Source organism: Acanthaster planci, linkage group LG11 (assembly GCF_054643075.1).
Source record: "Acanthaster planci isolate LZ-2023a linkage group LG11, COTS_SCS, whole genome shotgun sequence".
NCBI classification, from domain to species: domain Eukaryota; kingdom Metazoa; phylum Echinodermata; class Asteroidea; order Valvatida; family Acanthasteridae; genus Acanthaster; species Acanthaster planci.
The window spans coordinates 9,270,575-9,290,042 of record NC_141787.1 but is presented as its reverse complement, the minus strand read 5'-3'; the positions used below and the strand labels follow the sequence as shown (position 1 = coordinate 9,290,042).

Here is a 19,468-nt window from a genome sequence, read left to right as displayed (position 1 = left end):
TCTGTTGATAAATAAAGCCTTCTTCAACAAACCACCAAAACGATACTTCAAAAAGACTTCTTAAACACGACGAAAAAAAATCACCGTTGTCCAATCTGAGACTTCAAATTCTAGACAAGATTGGCAATTCTATTCTTTAAACCAAATTATGGGAGTTATTGAGGACGAAACTTTGGTTGGTATTCATCAGAGTGGACGGGCAATGCGGAGCATTCTGTACACCTGCCGTATGCTGTAGATTATGTTGTTTGGTTTAGGTTCAAGTGTCCTCAAATCCAAAGGGAGCTACTCGCTTCAGCCAAAGTGACGAGAGATATAGCTGTGAACTGTTGTAAAACCGATATCAGTTTTGGCTGTGGCCTCATTTCGGTCTGGTGCCAACCTGGTTAAGTGGTCGCTTGTGGGCCGTGGCGCAGTGACTTTGCTTGGACTGTGTGCATGTTCGGTACCCGCATCTCGGCTTCGCTCTGTCATTTCTCAGATAAAGCTTGATATGAAACTATGCCCTCTCGCTTATCAGAAGATGCGTTCATTGTTCTCGATCTAGACTGTTTAAAAACAGTCCTCTTGGCCCAGGTTCCAATGAGAAGTTCCTTGTGTCTTTCTCTGCGTAAAGTAACTTGGGAAAATAGACTGAGAGACGTAAAAAATGAGATGATCTATTACTAGCATTATGCATAAATTATCTCGTAGAGAAAATGCGGTCGTCAACGAAGAATGCACGTGATATCGCACGTGTTGTTTAATACACCGTAATCTGATAGAGTGCATGTGCTTTGCTTGGGTCGACACTGTACTGTATGAACCTTAATAATGAACAATAATGTGATATGGATCTTTGCTGCAGAATCGGTACACCGAGATTTTTTGTTCCATACATGCAGATGGATGGTCATAAAACCCCTTCAATGTCTGCGTTGTTAAAATGTCGTTACGTGTAAACCAGCCGGACATGTCCAAATACTTGTTATCTCTGGAGACCCAGGGATTTTCTTGGCTTCATTCAAGATTTCCCAACAGAGCAGTTTTTCGGTAACGCGGGTTTTTCTGGGTCTGTCTTTTCAGAAACAATAGCATAGACCTTAGTCACGCTGACATTTGAGACAGCCTTTGCAAATAACTTTAAGTCCAGAGATCATCCCTAGTTGACCATCTGGATCCGGCTTTTGCAGATGTATGTTTTCGTAATACCATCCTGACATGATATATCACCCTCAGTCAACTGGAACTTTTTTGTAAGCCAAGAAGGGGGATAAAAGGGCTTCAAGATTTCTTGCAAAGGAACCTTCATAATTACTGCAAAAGGTCAGCGTATATGAGTCAAAAATGTACATCAAACAGCCGTCAAACGAGTACACGTGCTTTTTTGCACGTGACAGTTTCAATACCAACAACCTTACAGACATAGGGTCGTACACCAGCAGATGTCATCATCGTCGTCCACATAGACAAAGAGTGAACAGCAAAAACTACGGTGTCCGATAAGTTTTGTTTTGCTGTTTTATTGAACTACGAAGACTTGGCACCGTTCACATTTCTCTACATGGCACGTACATCTTACAATGCGTTACCGCGTTCGTACACGATGAGTGTTGTTATCTGTCGTGTACATGCACCAGTGCTGTAACCGGTGTACATATTGCGGAGGGGCACTAGGGGGCCCTCGTTTTCTGGAGTCTGGGAGGGGCAGGCACCCACTGGGTTTAGTCACAGTCAAAATCCTGACCGTCAGTAATATTTTTCTTCTTTAATTTCCGAGCGGGGGGGGGCGGACACAGGGGTGGTGGTATAGGCCTTGAGTGGGGGGCATACCCCCGTTCGCCACTGACGGACGTTTTGTCCCCTAGTGATACTGTACGTATATTGTGCCATGCACCGACACCATAGAAGGTATCTTGTCTGTTACGTACGGTGTACTGCACATAGCCATATGGTGTACGCTCATGAAGTTATGATGTCATACCAATTTTCATGCATGCACATATCGCTTGTAAACACGTTACCGGTAGTTATCGTGGGGACATTTAGAAATCCTATCATCATATTATTGATTCACGTGTCACGTAAAGCAAAACAGTATATATAAAATTCATCTTCTTGTGTGCATAAAGGATAAACGTTGAAAGCTTCAAAGTAAAAAAAAAAAAAAGAAGTGTGACTCGAAAATGTTGGGTAAAACGTGTAGATTGAGAACAAAAGGGGAACAATGGTGGTATGTGTGTTGGAGACTCAGGAAGAATCAAAGAAATGGGTGGCTGCAAAACTGTTTTGCACGCGCAGACAGATGTGTTGATATGGAATTCAAGTTGCTGTAAAAGTGCACAGGACTGCATTTAGAAGTGATATAGCTATGCCCATTTGTCCAAGCCGTGTACGTATCCCGCACGTGTACCACCTCTAATGGTCCCAAATATTTTCGTAACTTGCATTATAACGTATTATATCATGTGCGTACACCTAGAAGTGAAGACAAAAGTTTAATGGCGTCGTTTCCTGTTTTTCTTGGTGAACATACCACACACTGTGAAATGATTGTTGTAGTTATTACACTGTAGACACACCTACGATCCATACAGTTTAGTAATCCCTTCAAAGTAATTTTAAAGAAAATATTATCGACATTTGATTTTACGGTAATAGTCCCTACCATGTGAATAGCCCATCACCAATGTGACCACGCAGCATAGCGTGTAGTGTTGAAATCGTATATCCCATACGCTAAGGGGAGGTCTGCACTATTGCTTATGATGAGGCCTGCATCTTTACTTATGATGAGAATGAGGCGTGGCACCAAAGTCATAAATGCAACTTGAGTTGAATATTTCTCGTGTCCAAGCCGGGTTGACTGCTCATTCCCCTAAATTGCATTAAACTTATAAGGCAAAACTATAAATCGGTGTTTAACTAATAGTTTGTGTAACAAAGCGTTTGAAATTGTTTTGATGTCAAATCAAAACTAATTGTTAAAGTCAGTGGAAAACTGACAATTTAATCGTCATAAATGGAGGAGTCATATTGAATGTTGTTACATGGGTATTGTGTACACTCACTATCGTGTAGTCAGTGGATGAACACCGTTCGAACAGGTTTTCATTGTGCTTAGTTTAAAATGAGACCTTCTGTCAAGAAGTAAGGTATACATAAACACCACTGGACTGACGTTGATAAACGCTGTCTTTTAAAAGTCTCTACGCCTTCATCCAACTCAACATCGAAATTAACATATTGATCGATGCACCGTGACATTGACCTACCTCCCACCATTTGCCAGCCATTGCAAAGAAACGACTCTCGAAACAGCCGTCTGGCAAACTGTCTCCATGTGCCAGAGCTTGCGCCACTCGTTTTCTCATTTATACTTCTGGCGCGCAGCGCACAGCATCGAGCCACTGCCCGTGCATCCTGCTGTGACGTCGCAGTGACGGAGGCGGAGCGGTGCCCCGTGCGCTCTTCGGACATAATAACCTGTGCTCACCCCCGCCGTCCGGCAGTCGGTTCTTACAAGTTGTTGACTAGGAAGTAGTAACGCCATCTGGGTAAGGGAAGGAAACGAAAAACAGTTTCACGGCATATGGACGTTGCACCTTTGACGGGAACCCTCCATTGGAGTGCACGCCGAGCAACTATTGGGTGTAGTGTCGAGAGACCATGCCCAGTATTATAGACGCTCGTGAGATCATAATCCTCAAGATGTGACTATGGATGAGCTCAATTTCCACGCACCTCCGTCGACATCTGATACACTGACGGGTGTCTTGGTGACTATTGCAAGTGCCACGCACGACTTACCACCTCGAGCTAAGGAAGACATTTCCACCACGTCTCTCCCCTGACACGAGCGAGGTGGGAGCTCCAAGGATGCGGTTCCACTGAACCCTGGGACTCGCTGAGTGTGGATTGGACAACAGGCGGCCGCGCTGCTGGCTGTTGCATCATTGCATCCCGCATCAGCATGTCTAGCAGGAGATAATTTACCGAGTAGTCTCGATTTGTCCAAAGCGAAGGGATTTTTTTCCACCGCTCGTATTTCATCGCCGTAATCGGTGGACGAACTTCAATCGAACGTGAGTACATCCGAGCATAGCCGCGTTAAGACGGCAATTGACGTCACGGATAACATGACAGCTATTCACGGGCTTTATCAAGGACGTTATTAATTACGGATTAGATTCAAACGATATCGAGCTTACTGTGCGTCGATAATGATGTTTCAAAGCAAACTTCACTGGCTTTGTAAAACTTGATCAGCCGCAGCGCGACAGTACCACTCCCAACTAGAGGTTTTGTCTGTCTTAAGGACAGAGCAAAGGGCTTTTTCGCATTTTCTTTTTTTTTATTAAGAACAAGCATTTGTTCATTTGAGAGACAAGCATATTTGTTCGGTTCAGAGAGTATCACTTGTTCTCATACAGGACGAAATTCAAGTGCATATAGTCTGCGGACCGGTAGATTTTGCACTGCCCTCGATTTTGGGGGGAAGTGTAATGTGGGATAATTTAATTTTTAACAGCTTTTGGTCTGTTTCCTGTTCATATACCTCGAAAGTCAATACACAAACGTAGTGCTATCTTCGTACATTGAAGATCGTGTAAATTTATTGTAATTTACTCATTTTTGGTTTTATTCAGTTATAAGAGGTTGATTTCTGTGTTAGATTTCTTTCTTTTTTCTTTTTCTGACGGTACTCGTAGATGAAATAAGAGGAGATCTTTGAAATGCATGAATTTTAAAATGAGGGTTTTTGCTTCTCGTCCGGCACGCTCTGCAAACAGTGTTCACCATCCGTATTGTGGAATGCATTCATATTTAAGCCACTGGTACCCGCTATCCTTATGTAAGACAAAACCGTGATCAAACCGTCAGCCATATTGGGCATCAGTCCAGCTAATCGCAGTGTTCGACCATTTCGTGTCACGAGGCACCAGTCCGAATCGTGAGCTCTGAGAAGTGTTCAACTCTTGAAACTAATATCTCTCACATTCGTCATTGTTAGAAACATATAGGCCCACTTCCCGTGTACATGAGAAAGTCAACAACCAATCCAGTGTTTAAAAAACACTTCATTTGGAGGACAGGTGCAATACATTGTACCTTTAAGAGGAGGCATTAATTTTGAACCGGATCACTTTCCGAAAACACGCCACGCGATCCCCTAAATTCTCGCTTTTAAACATAAGCTCGCCGACACGTATTGTCACCTTCCCAATTTGCTTGTAAACACAGCATTTCGTGAGTGATGCAGCGCACCGTCACCAGAACAAGACTGTTGAATCATCGGGAGCGAGATTCGTGTCGCTTTAATGGCGGTGTCTCTTGTTCCGTGCGTGGCCCCCCGACGGCGACAAACCCATGAAAATCTAAACAGTTTACCCAAGAATTCACGGATTCGGTGTCAGGTGTTTTATAACCGGCTGCTAACCGCGGCATCTTTACTGGCGGGCCTCCCGCTGTCTCTCTCTCTCTCTCTCTTTTTCTGCTGACACTACCTGAAATGCCAACGACTTTCTGGTCCAGGGGTCGAGGCTAATATCGGTGAGAGCCGAGTGTGGTGTGTCTAATAGCTCCATGTCATAACTAAAGGCCAAAGGGCACAGTTTCCAGGCAGTGGTATTTGAGTGAAAAAACTTCAAGTGTTTGTGTCTTTCCGTGCTGTCGTTAGCTAACCTTAGGATCTGCCTTCATGGTTATGTGTCATTTCAAGTTCTCTGTAAACGTATTTTGACAGCAGACGAGGGTACACAGTATGAAATGGGCAAATCACAGGTCAAAGGACATGTAGAGATTCTACCACTTTTTCTATTCACTGACTTTTAGCTTAGAAATTCAACTGTCTGTTCTTTTTGATGTGGTGTTGGTTGACAGGTTTTGTGGCGTCAATATTCGGATACCTTTGAGCGACAGTGATGCACCCCATTGATGAAGTCGTCTATATGTCATCATTTCACTAGCACGCTGACCGGTATAAATTTCCATCGGAAATAAAAAACTAAAGCTGGTTTAGTTTAATGGCTGTAGCACTGAAAATAATAAATGGTTTACTTTTGCACCGGGGAAGTCGATGCCGCTAGACCACAGCTTTCAAATTTCACAAACACTCACCACATGGTCCATTTAAATACTGAATTGTCCCTCAGATCCGTAAATGCGCTTAGAGTTCACAAACATTTCTTAACGATTTTGTGTGCCCACTTTTGAAACATGTTTGACCGCCACGCGGTTTATTGTTACGTAATTAGGAAGGTGTTTGAATGCTAAGCGGATTTCAAAAAGCTGAACATGTACCATGGAAAAGCGGTTAGCATCCTTAAACACATTCCTAAACGCATTTCGATAAACATGCAAGGGTTAAACGTGTTTTAAAAAAAAGTGGTTACAAAAAGTGTCTAAACTCTAAAATGTTGTTTTTTTCCGTGCACACTCGGGCAGAGAACTTTCAGTGGAGTCAATGACATGCTTTACACTGACCTCTCGAAGTATCTTCGTGTGTGGGTGGATAGCACACAGCATGTACAGTCGTTAATTTTGTTCAGTCCCATACTGAATGTAATTATAGCAATTCGGCACGTCCACGCATCTGAAAATTTGATTATTAATTTACCTCAGCCACCGTCTTCAGTCACCATTCAATTAGTCACAAGGAGGAGCTAAGTTTTATTTATCGTGTAAATGCTGCCCCTTTACAGGCTTGCAGTCCAAACAGTCATTGAAGGAAAGGATGCAATGGGAAGAAGTGACCTTTAATGGATAAAGTTTTGCACTTGGCGAACGGAAATTGGTGCTAACAAGGGAGTAGTTAAGCGCCCACTCGCGTAACTGTAGTTAATGTGATTCACCGAACAGATTTACGATGTACATGTATTCCATTTAACTGACTGCCATCCTAGTGGATAATGAGAGGATTTTTGTACGAGCATTAATTCACTTCAGGCTTTCCACGAATGTGTAAACTTCAGCGGTGTCGACTTGCGTCTTTCCAGCTTCGTCCGGATGGCTGTTGTAATAGAGGGTTTGCATGGTCATCACCTTGCAGTCCATTGCTTTTGTTCCACGTGGTAGGCCTATGTGCAAAGAAGGTTACCCTGTGGAACAAAAGGAATGCCCTGCAAGATGGCTACCATGCAAGATGGCTACCATGCAATACCTCCATTGCGCCAGATCCAGGCTCACTGGTGAAATCGTCGCATTTGACGAACCGACGAATATAAAATATCACCGTTTTCGAGTAAAACACGCTTTTGGTTAAGCAGTTATTGCGTGGTCGTTGAAGATATTTAATTCAACTTTCTCATCTCTGTGTATAAAAGATACAAAACAGGTCTTTGAAATCATTTCCTAAATTGTATTTTTGGCTCTATGAGCAATACTTTGTTTGAATACGTCTGTCAAACCTATTCGTCAACTCGTTAGGTAAAATCTGAAAATCACCAGAACGGTAATTCGCCGGTTCGTTGGCTTCTGCTCAGAAATGCAACCAATCTTATAATGAATTGATCTGTCTTCATTAAACTTAAAAGATCATTACTATGGAGTTAGAATCACTGCTTGTTCAAACTCCTCCCCAGTGCGCAAAAATACTTTGGATTTTTTTAAGTTAGGCCTAAGTGAACTTTCAAAATTGACCAAGCTTTTCCCAACAAGTGAGGGCTCTGTTAGTGTGATGTAAATACAAGCGGAAACTGTTCGTTTTGCATGCTTTCACGTTCAAATGTTGAACCCTAACTATAATCTTCAAAATCAATTCTGAGAAAAGGTTACTTGCTGGCTTATTGCCATATACTTATAAAACTATGAATTGCCAAAGGAAATAAAAATGGTTGGTAGCAATTATAAAACTCCAGAAATGATTGTGCACAGTTCAATGCAACACTGAGGTTCAGTGTCTCGGATTAAATCGCAGTTTTGCTCTTGAATATGCAAGTTCATATCAATAAGAAAACCAAAAGGGCCCCAAATACAGATGAAATAGCAAAACAAACGTTTTGAATAAAGTTTAGTGAAACACCAAGGTGCAGTGTCAAGGACTTCATTGAAATATGTCTTTTAAATGGTCCATATATGCTTTGATCTTCAAACTTCCATGTACACTTGTTGATCTTATATATTTTATAACTTATGAAAATCAGTTGGGTGCGGCCGTAGCATACGCGTCTGTAGAGAGTGCACGCACTGCTGCCTCCAGCCAGCGACTTGTGTATCATGTTCAATGGATGTCCATTTTTTTTCCCAGCTGGAGCTGTAGTGTTATTTGCGAAGAAAAACGCATGCACTGAAACATGTCTTCCCTGGATGGCATCATAGCAACAACGCCCTCGGTTGTCTAAGATAGCTTGCATGATTTAAAATGATTTAATAAAGTGTGTGATTAATGCATTTAACGTAACAGGGACGCCAAATAGTTTTCATACATTGAAGAACAGAACAAAGATGCAGAAAACTTGTGTCCAAGACAAATTTAACGCATGCAGTTTCAACTTTAAGTGTCTTGGAGACTGTCGTAAAGCACTGAATGGCCATCCTTGTTTTGTTTTGCTAAGTATGCAAATTTCACACCAAGGCGCGCGTCAGAACTCTTATGGCCTGCTGCCCACGAGGTCAACTTGGCCTGAACTTGGACTTCATTACAACCTGCAACTGTAGTGTGTTGTGTCGCATTGTTCCATGACAGAATCGTTGCATTTGTTGCATAAATGCACCCACTTAACCGATTTCAAGCAGTCGCTATGAAAGAAGGACCGATGGACTCTCATATTACCTTGTCTCGCGTCTGTTACCTTCAACCAGAAAGACCTCTTTCCGAGAACATTGAAAAAAGAAAGCTGCCACTCCTGCCCCTCTCCACAATCACAAATTTTGAAATTCCCTGAATTCTATTTTGAAATGATTGTCTCACAAGTCCCACCGTGGCCGGCAATACACGCCCGATGTAACAAAATCTGGCACCCGCCAACACCAAGATATTTTAAGACTGACCGGGAGAGCGAGTTGAGGTATGCGATCCCATTAAACAAAATCAAAGATACCGCAAAAGGATGACGACAGAGTTCGCTAACTAATAGTTATCTAAACCTGAGTAAGATTTGAAGCTTTGCATGGTGAAGGTTACATGAGATGTAGGCGTGTGAGTTCACCGCGGAATCAATCTCTTTTGGAAGAGGTGTGATTCTCTCTGGTTCTTCTAAGAACCACACCTCTTACCAAGCCTACATCTTATTTAAACCTACTGCACCTTCTTCAATTATGCTGATGATTGCCAAACGTATGTTGTTAATGCAGCCATAACTGGTGACCACATTGCTCTCCTTAGCGTTCAACTTGTCTTGCCTTTTAGTCTCGGATTGCTAAATTTCATGATAATGGAATCCCCGCGAGATAAGACCTACGAAACATTTCCCATGAGATCTTATCAGCCTCTTTGTTACGATATGAAAGTCGGATAAGAATGCTAGTGTCAGCTGTTGTTCGCCGAAACCCACGTCTGATGTGTTTGTGTCCGTGCACATTAAATGCAAGCCTATGCGCCAGCTAATCAGATTCGACTTTCGAACTTGTGGCGCGGTCTTATTAAGAATCGAGAAGTTTGTTGATTGGTCGATCGATCCCGGATGAATTTATTTTGTTGAGAGGAAGGGCTGCTTCCACGGAGAAATGGCAGTGAATAGGTTTGGAGTGTGAATTTTATTTTATTATATTTATTCGCACGAGTTCGTAGCCCCCCCAGAAACATTGATACATTGATTCTGTGCGAAGAGTGCAGTGTGCTGCGTTCTATAAAGCAAAGTTTGTTCGTTGTTTCAAAGGACTGATAGTAGATGACTTTTAAGTGGTCACGACAAGGCCTCAAGGCCTATACAAGCAAACAGACGGCGATATAATGATGTCAAATCTCCACGCATGCTTGTTTTAAATTAAGGCGCCTTTCCATATGCGCGTCAACACTTGCGCCAATTAAGCGTTGTAGATCTATCCAGCAGAACGCAATGCACACGTGTGTTTAATATGTTAATTAATGGAGTCGATTTTTGTGTCCGTGAAAGTGAAACACACGAACGCATCGTGTACGCAACACACTCACAAAAAAAACGGACGTACGGAAAGCCACCTTTAGACGTTTGCTGCGCAGACGTTAATTTCACAGACCACGAGGAATCTACAAAAATGTAAGATTTCACGGTCTTCGTTGTGCTACGTAGGCCTACAGACACCAGACTATGTAAATTCAGCACCACAGGCTGCTAATTAAAACACAACGGGTTTGAAGTGTTGGGACGTTTGCTTGAGCAACATGGGATGCTCTTTCACTTGGTTCTTTCTTCGGAGAGGAAATTCCGTGGAATACTCCACATTTTGGTCAGTTTTCAGGTTATCTTCTTTGCCTCAAACACTGCAGTTTTTAGTATTGAAAACTGAGTTCCCACCCTCATCTCCATGCAGCCTATCTCACATAGGACTTTAGTGGGCTTTGACGTGGTTAGGGTTTCAGTCTTTTCGATAATTTCTGAGAACACTGATCTTCTGCAGAGCTGAGACCTTTGCAGGTGAACTTTCCGATGGAGCCCCCTTTCCCCAGTTCATCACACTCCCGTCAGGAAATTGAGAAAAATTTGATTCGTTTTCATCGCCTTTCTCTGTCAGGACAAAGGAATTAAATGTCATTGCCTCGGCGGTCTTGCCACTGCGTAAAATAACAGCAGATTCTATGGAAACAGCCCTTCACAAGTCACCAACACCACGACGTAGCATTCAACTGCACTTGCGTGCTACTTCGTGAAAACCATGTTTACAACGATTTCGGTCTCACGAAGTAGCACTCAAATGTGCGCGCGCACATAGTACACTGATGCATAATCGAACGATTTTCGTTTTCACGAAGTAGCACGCGTGCGTATTTTGACAACATAGCATGTATAAAAACGCTTTGAAAGGTCTAAAATGATTTGATTCACCCGTGAATATGTGACTTAACTAGAAGATGCTCTAAAACTCGTTTTTAACTGTTTAAATTCAGGAAAAAGTCAATTCCTGACAACGACAACTCACGGAGCACCTGCCGAGTGCTAGTTCGCGAAAATGAAAATAACATATTTCTGTATTTCTGTAAAATACGCACTGAAGCGGTGCACACATCTTCGTATGTGTACTACTTCGTGTTGTCATGATGAGAGTGATTAAATGATTTTGTTAAAATACGCTGAGCACCGGAGTAAGGGCAGCTGGCTAAACAACGTATGTCCTTAAGATAAGGAGAAGCTTAAACGTCTTAATCAGGTCATCCCTAGCCAAGGCATTTCTTGGCTTTTGATGATAGTCTCGGATTCATGGTCTTCGTGAGATAAATTACAAAATGAATAACAGTAGAATAAAAAGCATATGTGCGCGATATGCGGCAAAGGGGGGCCCCCTCTATTGTGTCTTTTGTGTGGACGGAATCTTTCGAATGCCTTTCAGATTTCCAACGCGGGTGCAATAGGCACAATGGCCTTAGGGTATACATCTTGCACATCACATTAGGGGGCCCCCTTTACCGCATATCGTGCTGGGTATCAATAAGCACCCGATCCGACTACCCATAGCTACTAAGAAGTGAGGCTTGTTCGAGCCTTCTGCTTGCACATTTTTGTGACGCTGACTAATTAACCTCACTAATAAGTTTGCCAGCTGTCTTGCATCATACGATAATATATTAGCATCAGAGTTATTGCTGGACTCGCCTCACTTATAAGTAGCGGTGGGTCGTCTGATCGGGTGCAATAATAGAGTCTTACAGAGGGCCGATATCTGCTGAAAAGTGTCCACACTGTGTTCGCATTACACGAGCATAGTGCCCTCCCAGTTTTCACTGTGCTTCATCACAGTGCTATCACGTAGACCTCCAGTATAATTTTGACCATACCACTGTGGCAAAGACTGTATTAATTGAAGTATGTACTCAGCTGTGAAATACTGGTGGTTGTGTTGCACAGAGCTGGAGAGGCAGGGCAGATGCCCGATTCCATTCACGACCATGTCACACACCGCTACCCATGCGTGGATGCCACCGTTCCTCGCGCCGACTGACCCGTGGTAATTAATATCCGCCTCTAGAACACGGAGGAGCATGAAATATTGGTTCATATCAGCCAGTCACATTTGCATGGCTTCTGGGTTCGAGTGGCTACCGAATTCAGGTTAATGTCTGCATGTTTTGAACTCAGTGTTTCGGTCAGTATTCGTGGGCCATGTTCAGGAGATCACCATGAGCGTGTTATTTGATATTTCCCTCGCTGTACGCACGCATAATAGTCTATTTTTCAAGCCAAGTTGGGTCTCCATATCTGAGCTTTAAAAGTCTGCAAATGGTCGAAATCAGATTTTCTTGATGTCAGCCGAGAGGGCATGATTATGTTCCTCTAGCCAGTGGTCGAGTTTCATTTCCATATTTCCGATCGAAGCGTAAAATCGATTTGAAATGTTCTTGCCGTAGTTTAATTGTTTCTCACGTTATCCCATCGCATAGCATGCAACAGGACTAAGTTGCTTGTGCACCGTGAATAGGTAAAGAATTACGTTTGATGTACTGAAATCTTGAGGAAGACGGAATTTTTAACTGTTCATGAAAATTGTTGGTCGTTTGGCTGTGGAAGGAAGTAGTTATCCAGGCCTTAAAATCGTGTAAACATTCACAGAAAACGGATGTAGAAAATAAAGATAGTATATTCCGTGTCAAAAGAACCAGCATAAGGAAATACCGTTTTACTTTGTCGTGTTAATTCTGAACTATATACTGTAAACAAAATTAGTTATTAGTTAAAGATAAGTAAAATATTAGTCAATTTTGGCCGAAGTCAGTCATGTTGACTAAATATCAGTCCTGTCTTGATTTAAAGTCATCAAGACCTGACTTACCTATATTAGTCATTCTGAGCACAAATTGACTAACTTTCGTTTACAGTATAAGGAAGCGCACTATATTAGGGCAGCCATTGTGTTATGGAATTAAAAAACTTAGACCTGCACCTGTGTTTTTGACGCTCACCCTGTAAACAGGCAGGCAAGTGGCATTGGTAATTTGACAGATACATTGAAGTCGGCAAACGTCACCAACTATCGTCAACGTTGAAGGCCTCAGGGCTATTTTTTTGCCAATTCACCAAGCTCGGTTTCCTGTGGAGACGAAGCAATATTTTACTTTTGTTAGTTGCAAGAAGCCGTGTCCCACGCACTTGTTTTCATCTGCCAAGTGAGGCCTAACAGTCACCAAATTCAACAAATATTTGGCCAAAACAACTCTTTCAACAGAGCACTCCAAACTCAGTTTTGGAAAGTTAGTGAACAGATGTGCTCGCTAAATAAACGTTGCTCGAAGTCTTTGAATGCGTACTTTTTTGAGCCGAATGCATTTAAAATATTTGTGACTGTTTCACTTCTGGCGGTGGGGTCAGTTTTGCTTTCTCGGTCAGTCTTAAGGTGAGTTGTATTTCTGCATGGACACCGAGTGTTCCATAATCACTTCCTTTATATAATAATGAAAGTGTTACATTCCTTCCCGACCTTCGTATTAGGTTTCAGTATTTGAAAGTACAGCTACAAAGCGTCATACATGTGTTGAGGTTTTGATGAGGATGGTTGGGTGCTGCAATTGTAAAATATAAGAACTTAGTTCGACGATGTGTTCGAACCGTATGGACTTCATCTTAAAATTAAGGCAAGATCTTGTACTCGCTGGACGTGAAGTTTCTTAACCAGTGAGCACGTAGTCAAAGGTTCTAGTCTTAACGGTTTCGTGTTTCTTATGATAATTCCTGCATAATGATAAAGTCAGTGTTAGACAAGGCTGGTGGCGCTTTTGAACACAGCCTCGACGGGTATTAAATGTAGGTCTACACATCCAGTACTATCTTGCCAATAGCTCTTACCAGGAGGTAATAGTGCCCTTCATTTGAGAGAACAGTCAATACAAATATACACAGGTGAAATTCAATTATTTTAGTGGACACCATAACTATTATTATATGTGACCCATTCCAACAAAATGGGTCATTCATCGCCATAGACTTTTGAATTCCGGGTTTTTTTTTTATGAATTCCCCCCCCCCCCCGGCCAGACTTAGGTTTTTCCATAACCGATCTTTATGAAACTTGGCTGACAGGTAGAAATAGTTCTTACACACAATGTGAAGTTTGAATGTATTCTAACACGTGGGTTTTGCAGTTTCAATTCGAAGTTCACAGCCTCACTCGCGCGGCCCAAGTGCGTTGAGCCTGAGAATAGGAAAAGTAGGCTTTTTTTGCTTAGGCCTACCTGTCTCGGGGAAAGAATTGGTGATTCGCGAGAGAGTTGTTTCCGATCGATTTTCACAATATTGAAGTTAATAACCTGAAAAACCTCAGAAGGCTTGGTGCAGGAAAAATATCTTGCGACGATACTAGAGAAAATTTCAACGGGACAGCCCGGGCTCTTTTAAGCTTCAACTACCACACACACACAATGAAAGTCAACGGGAGCTCAACAATTACAGTCGCATAATGTCCATTTAGATTTCGAAAGGAGTGATTTCACAAAACGAATGCGCTTGGTGTGCTCTCCAGAATTCATGTAAAAACCAAGATGGCGACCAAGTACTTTAAAGACCATAAGTTGGATTCTGGTACACAGTGTCACAAATTAATGTTACTCTGGTGCATAACCCGTCTGCTGTGTATTTTTAATAACAAGCTTGCCCACTCTCATGCAGTTTTAATAACAGAATGATTTTTGGAACAGTCTGAATGCCGCACATGAGATTGGAGGTCCAAAGTAACGTGCTGTGCTTTGCACGTCCTCATATATTTTTCTGTGCAGAGGCAAGTAGTGATGACGAACGTAATTTCGTCATGTGCGATATCGTGGTACGTGACTTTGGTTCGCAACCGTATAAAACACGCCCAAGAAATGTTGTTTCATTTGGTGACTTATTGTACAAGCAGTCAAGCATGAATTTGGCCTATTGCTGTACGGTATTTGTAACCTCTGCGTTCGTCACGCTTTTTCCTCTGCCATACTGGTGTTTCCCCGATGGTTAACGTTTGTTGATCAACCGAGCCAAAATGGCAGAGAAGTGCCTGTCTAGCTCGTTCATGACTGATCATCAAATTGAAACACATACTTGATTGAGAAGAAATACGTTGAGTCTGTTTCAGCGAAATCTGTATAGGTCTTCAAGCAAAATAGATAATGCGCTTGTATAATACTGCTAAGGAAAGGCCGACTGAAGTGTAGTGTGGTTTTTAAATTAAACAGGGGTTTATCGATCATGTTTCGGCGGATAAAAACTCGGCTGACTTCAGTATCGGTTACTTACAATAGAGTCAGAGTCATCATGTAGTGTAGCTCTATCCCTGTGCGGACACACATTTTGCTCAACGTCTAGTCGTAGTTTTGAGATTGTACAATGCAAACTAAATGTTGGCGTCGAAAGTTTGCGCCCCGAGTGACGTGGCCATCAATTTATACGGCTACAAGCTGTACCGAGAGAGGGCGCAATTTTCTTAACAACGGAGGCTCCTTTGGTCGGAACTGCACTCACTGGTTCACGAACGACTATGAAATGCACGCGCTACTGTCGCATCGCTACCAACAAAAATGAACACAACCGACCCACTATGGTTCTTTTCAACAGATGAAGGGGGGCTTCTGCTCGAGGCGGATTGGTCGAAGAGGAATGTAACGCGTTTGCATCACCTACGCGCGAGCGTGGTCCCTTCGCAGTAATGGCCGGCTTCATCGGCCGGGTCCGACACGGGCTTTCGGTTCTACGGCTACCTCTTCTATCACCGCGTCTCCCCCGAATATCTAAACCTAGCTCTAGACAACAGTTTCGGATGCAGCCTTAATCCGTTTACTGGATTGATCTGTCCATCGGAGCGCTTTCACCCATGTCAATTTTTGCTTTGGGTCCCTGAAGGTCAAATCCGTGACGCGCTCGCATTGTCCGGCAAGATGGAACGCAAAAACAAATTTGTATCGGTCCGTATGAATATTTCATACCAGATATTAGATGATAGATGTTAGCGACCATGAAAATGCTGGTCGGCCGGAGACAAGCAACACCTGAAACTCGCCGAAATATTCATTCCATCATCTAATAAGGTCATGCAGCCCTGTCCCAAGAAACTCATTATCGCCGATGCTCGCTGAGGCCCTTCTTCGGGGGGTCCCGCCGGACGACGAGGCCAGAGGATTGGAAAAGATTACAGGGGGAAAGATGGCCCTTGCAGGTGTTTCATCCCCCGTCTCCGGTGATTTGTCTTCGGTCCTTGTCTAGGGTCTTGCGGCGGTGACCAGAGGAAGGCATTCCCGGGCAGAAGTTTATTAAGGCGTCCCACGCAATTTTCCTCTGCCCAACCGCGAGCAAGGCTTTATGCGATGAGGCCCTGTTTTGGAGGTCTCAGCTCAATCAAGTATTCGGTGGCGTGCGGTAATGCCGTTCGCAGAGGTAGCGACTCTAGAACGTGAAAAACAACCCAAGACTTTTCGTAATTAAAAACGCTCCTTCGTTGCTTTATTGTCATCAAATAATCGTGCGCTCTCTTCCTGCTTAAACAGCAATCTTTCCCTATAGAGACTGCAGTCCGCAGAAGGATTAATTTTTTTTCTCTAGATGATGAACAAAATATATTGGATATCCTGTACGGCATTTGTTTGATCATTTAAATCGTTGTGCATGTAGGCCTTGTTATCAGCTAGTTTCCACGATGATTAGCGAAACGTGCATGGTTCTGTGACATTAACGGGGTAAAATATATATGCAACTGCTCGCTCTGAAATCCGATGTCGTGGCATATCTAGGAAGTATTCTTTTTTTATTACATTATTGTCTGGGGATATCCACGTAATATCCTATGGGGGAAATGGTTCTCGAGAGGAGACTAGTCTTCATCCCGCCAGTATCTCTTGAAACCTTCCCTGCAGTTGAAATAACGGACGTGGCCCTTTGAAAAACAAATCGACTGATCATAGCCTTTATTCAAGTCGGGTTTGCCCCAGCGTGTTGTATGAAAAAAAAAAAAAGAAATCGCATCCGGGAATTATAATCACTCGTCCTCAGTGCCAGCAGTAATGGGAAACGGCGTCCGAAATACCTTCTGCTTGGAAAGCCAAGAGGTCCCAAATGGGACCGACCTCAAACCGCATTATTACCACAAGTTTGTGTGCCATGATTAATCTACCTAGACTACGGTATGCTGCAATGGCGTACCCACGAGCCAGAGTAAATGAATGCCTGCAGAGGTTGTCTATGCTGGTCATTATGGTGTGGTCGTTTTATTATCTTCCTTGCCCCTTTTTAGTGAGTTTTTAAAGGGCACGTGTCTCCAAAAATATGCTTTCCCCTCTTTATTCCATAACTGTCATCATCATGCAGTAACCGAGTAGTTCTTTTCGAAGAAATGTGTGTAGATTGTAGTCGCACCCTTTGTGCACGTTGAATAAGCTTCGTCGATGTAGGCCTATCGCTATATCGATATTATCGATATGGGTTTGATATCGATATTATCGATATGGGTTTGATATCGATATCGCCGATGTTAGTTATTTGGTCATATCAATATACCGATAATAAAACCCGATATCGGTATCGGCCAAAATACGATATCGACGGTGCCTAACATTGAAGTCAGCTATTTAATAGATTATTGTACATTAGGTCTATACAATGTCATTTACAATGAGGAAATTCTGTAGAGCTTTAAGTTAGTTACAATAATAGAGGGATCCCAATACGAGGCTTTTAGCGTCGATCTGCGCACTTCCGCATTTGAAAACGAGGCTGTATTATGTGTCAGCTTCAATTCTTGATACGATCAGACGATTGAAAGTAAGGAGTCAAGACACAAAATACATAAAGTTATGTTAAATTCAGACTTTTCAGGCTGCAAATTTTTGTAGAAAAGTCTTTCAGGATGACTCAACACGTAAAATCAAAAGAAAAAATAACGACATTTGACCGCGCACTAACGTACCTGCGATGGTCATGTATCTTGTGCAGTGGGCGTGGTTTAAACTGAAGCGGCGTCACACTTACGAACCAGATACTCCATGCACTGTGTGGACTCCGCGGGCGCGCGCGAACAAGTTCAACACAGAGAGCCACAGTTTTGATGCAGATATGTGCAGACGGCGCTAAAGTGAAGTCCCTCTACTGAAGTGTGCAACTAACATTCTAAGGTTATAGAATGATTTGTTTTTGCAGATTTTTGTGACAAGCAGAGCGAAGATTTCCAGATAACAATACTTTGTTCTTGAGAATTGAGCCTGCGCGTTGCTGACAAAGATCAAAATTTACACGTGTCATTGTTAAAAGTAGCGTGGAGCCTAATGCGCCGTTACAGAGCTACATTTAGCGCTTGAAAACATACTTGGTTGTTATCCTGTATTAGTAAGACAGCAATTAGTAATGCTTGGTAAAGCTAAGAAAATTTAAATCGTGAACGTGCAGAAATGATTTACAAATTAGTGGATAAGGCTCGACGGACCTTTATTTTAACCATCAACGTGCATATCGCGTATTTGTCAACTATGCAATGTCACATCACATTCTGGATTCACATAGATTTGTAAAAGCCCAAAATCACACTCTCGAATGCAATCATATCTTTGAACATGGAAATCGGAGTGAGCTTTGGGAAGTTCTCCAAGTAATCTGACTCTTTTGCAGTGGAAATTCACACCCTGCGAACTATACCCTATCAGTTCTAAGAGTCAGATCACATATCATACGCGTCCCAACTTTGAGTACGGTACCAAATCCGAGGAGCTCATGAAAGAAACAAGTTCTGTTTAAACAGCCCCTCGTCCAGTATTAAAGCTGAAAAGGGGTATTCCGTGTGGAATCTGGATGGTGGGTTCATTGATCGTGTCGCACACTGTGCCACAGGTCATTCGGGAACGAAGTGCACGCAGATTTTGGCGTACGGCCGCGCCCATAGTACAGACTGTCGCACGCATGGTGCTGTTCCCGGTTAACCACAGACGCGCTGCTTGAATAACGAACTGGCTCACTGACAGTTACGCTCGAGAATGATAATGCAGAGAAGGTACTAGACACTACATTTCTCAGACGTTCAACTTTTCAGTGGACAGTGTACGTCGATTTTGTTGTATATCCTACCACAGATACCCCGTAAAAAGTACCATTTTTTGTTTCTTGAAATCTGCAGCCAATATCAAAAATAAATGTCTCGTCTTCAGTCAGTCAGTTCATGAAACACGTATACAGAGTCAAATCCTCCGAAAAAAAGAGGTGGATCCGACAATTTCGCACGGTTGTCAGTTGGGGAGTCTCCCCTGGGCTTTATCTCTCAGTCTCAGTGCCACTCTAATCTCGACAAGACCTCGGCCGGCGCTCCATCGAATTGTCCCACCATGGCGTGCGGGGCGAGCGACCACTCCCGCGTGGGCAGTGTGCAAACTGGCAGGAAATCGAATCCGACCCCTTTGAATAAAAAGTGTCTC

At 42.9% G+C, this 19,468-nt stretch overlaps 1 protein-coding gene across 4 annotated transcripts in view; it reads left to right on the top strand.

Moving 5' to 3' along the window:
• Positions 1-19,468, top strand: part of LOC110983854 (synaptotagmin-1-like) — a 62,788-nt gene that overhangs the window by 16,918 nt on the left and 26,402 nt on the right. The window contains exon 1 of one of the 4 annotated variants that reach the window (XM_022243465.2): positions 3,361-4,064. The exons of 2 other annotated variants lie outside the window; for them this stretch is intronic. Coding sequence is in view for 1 of the 2 variants with exons in the window: in XM_087143100.1 (XP_086999226.1) it covers positions 13,313-13,443 (131 nt within the window). In the remaining variant the exon portion in view is untranslated. Of the gene's footprint in view, positions 1-3,360; positions 4,065-13,309; positions 13,444-19,468 lie in introns of those variants that run through there. One more of the 4 variants, XM_087143100.1, reaches the window with a different exon arrangement.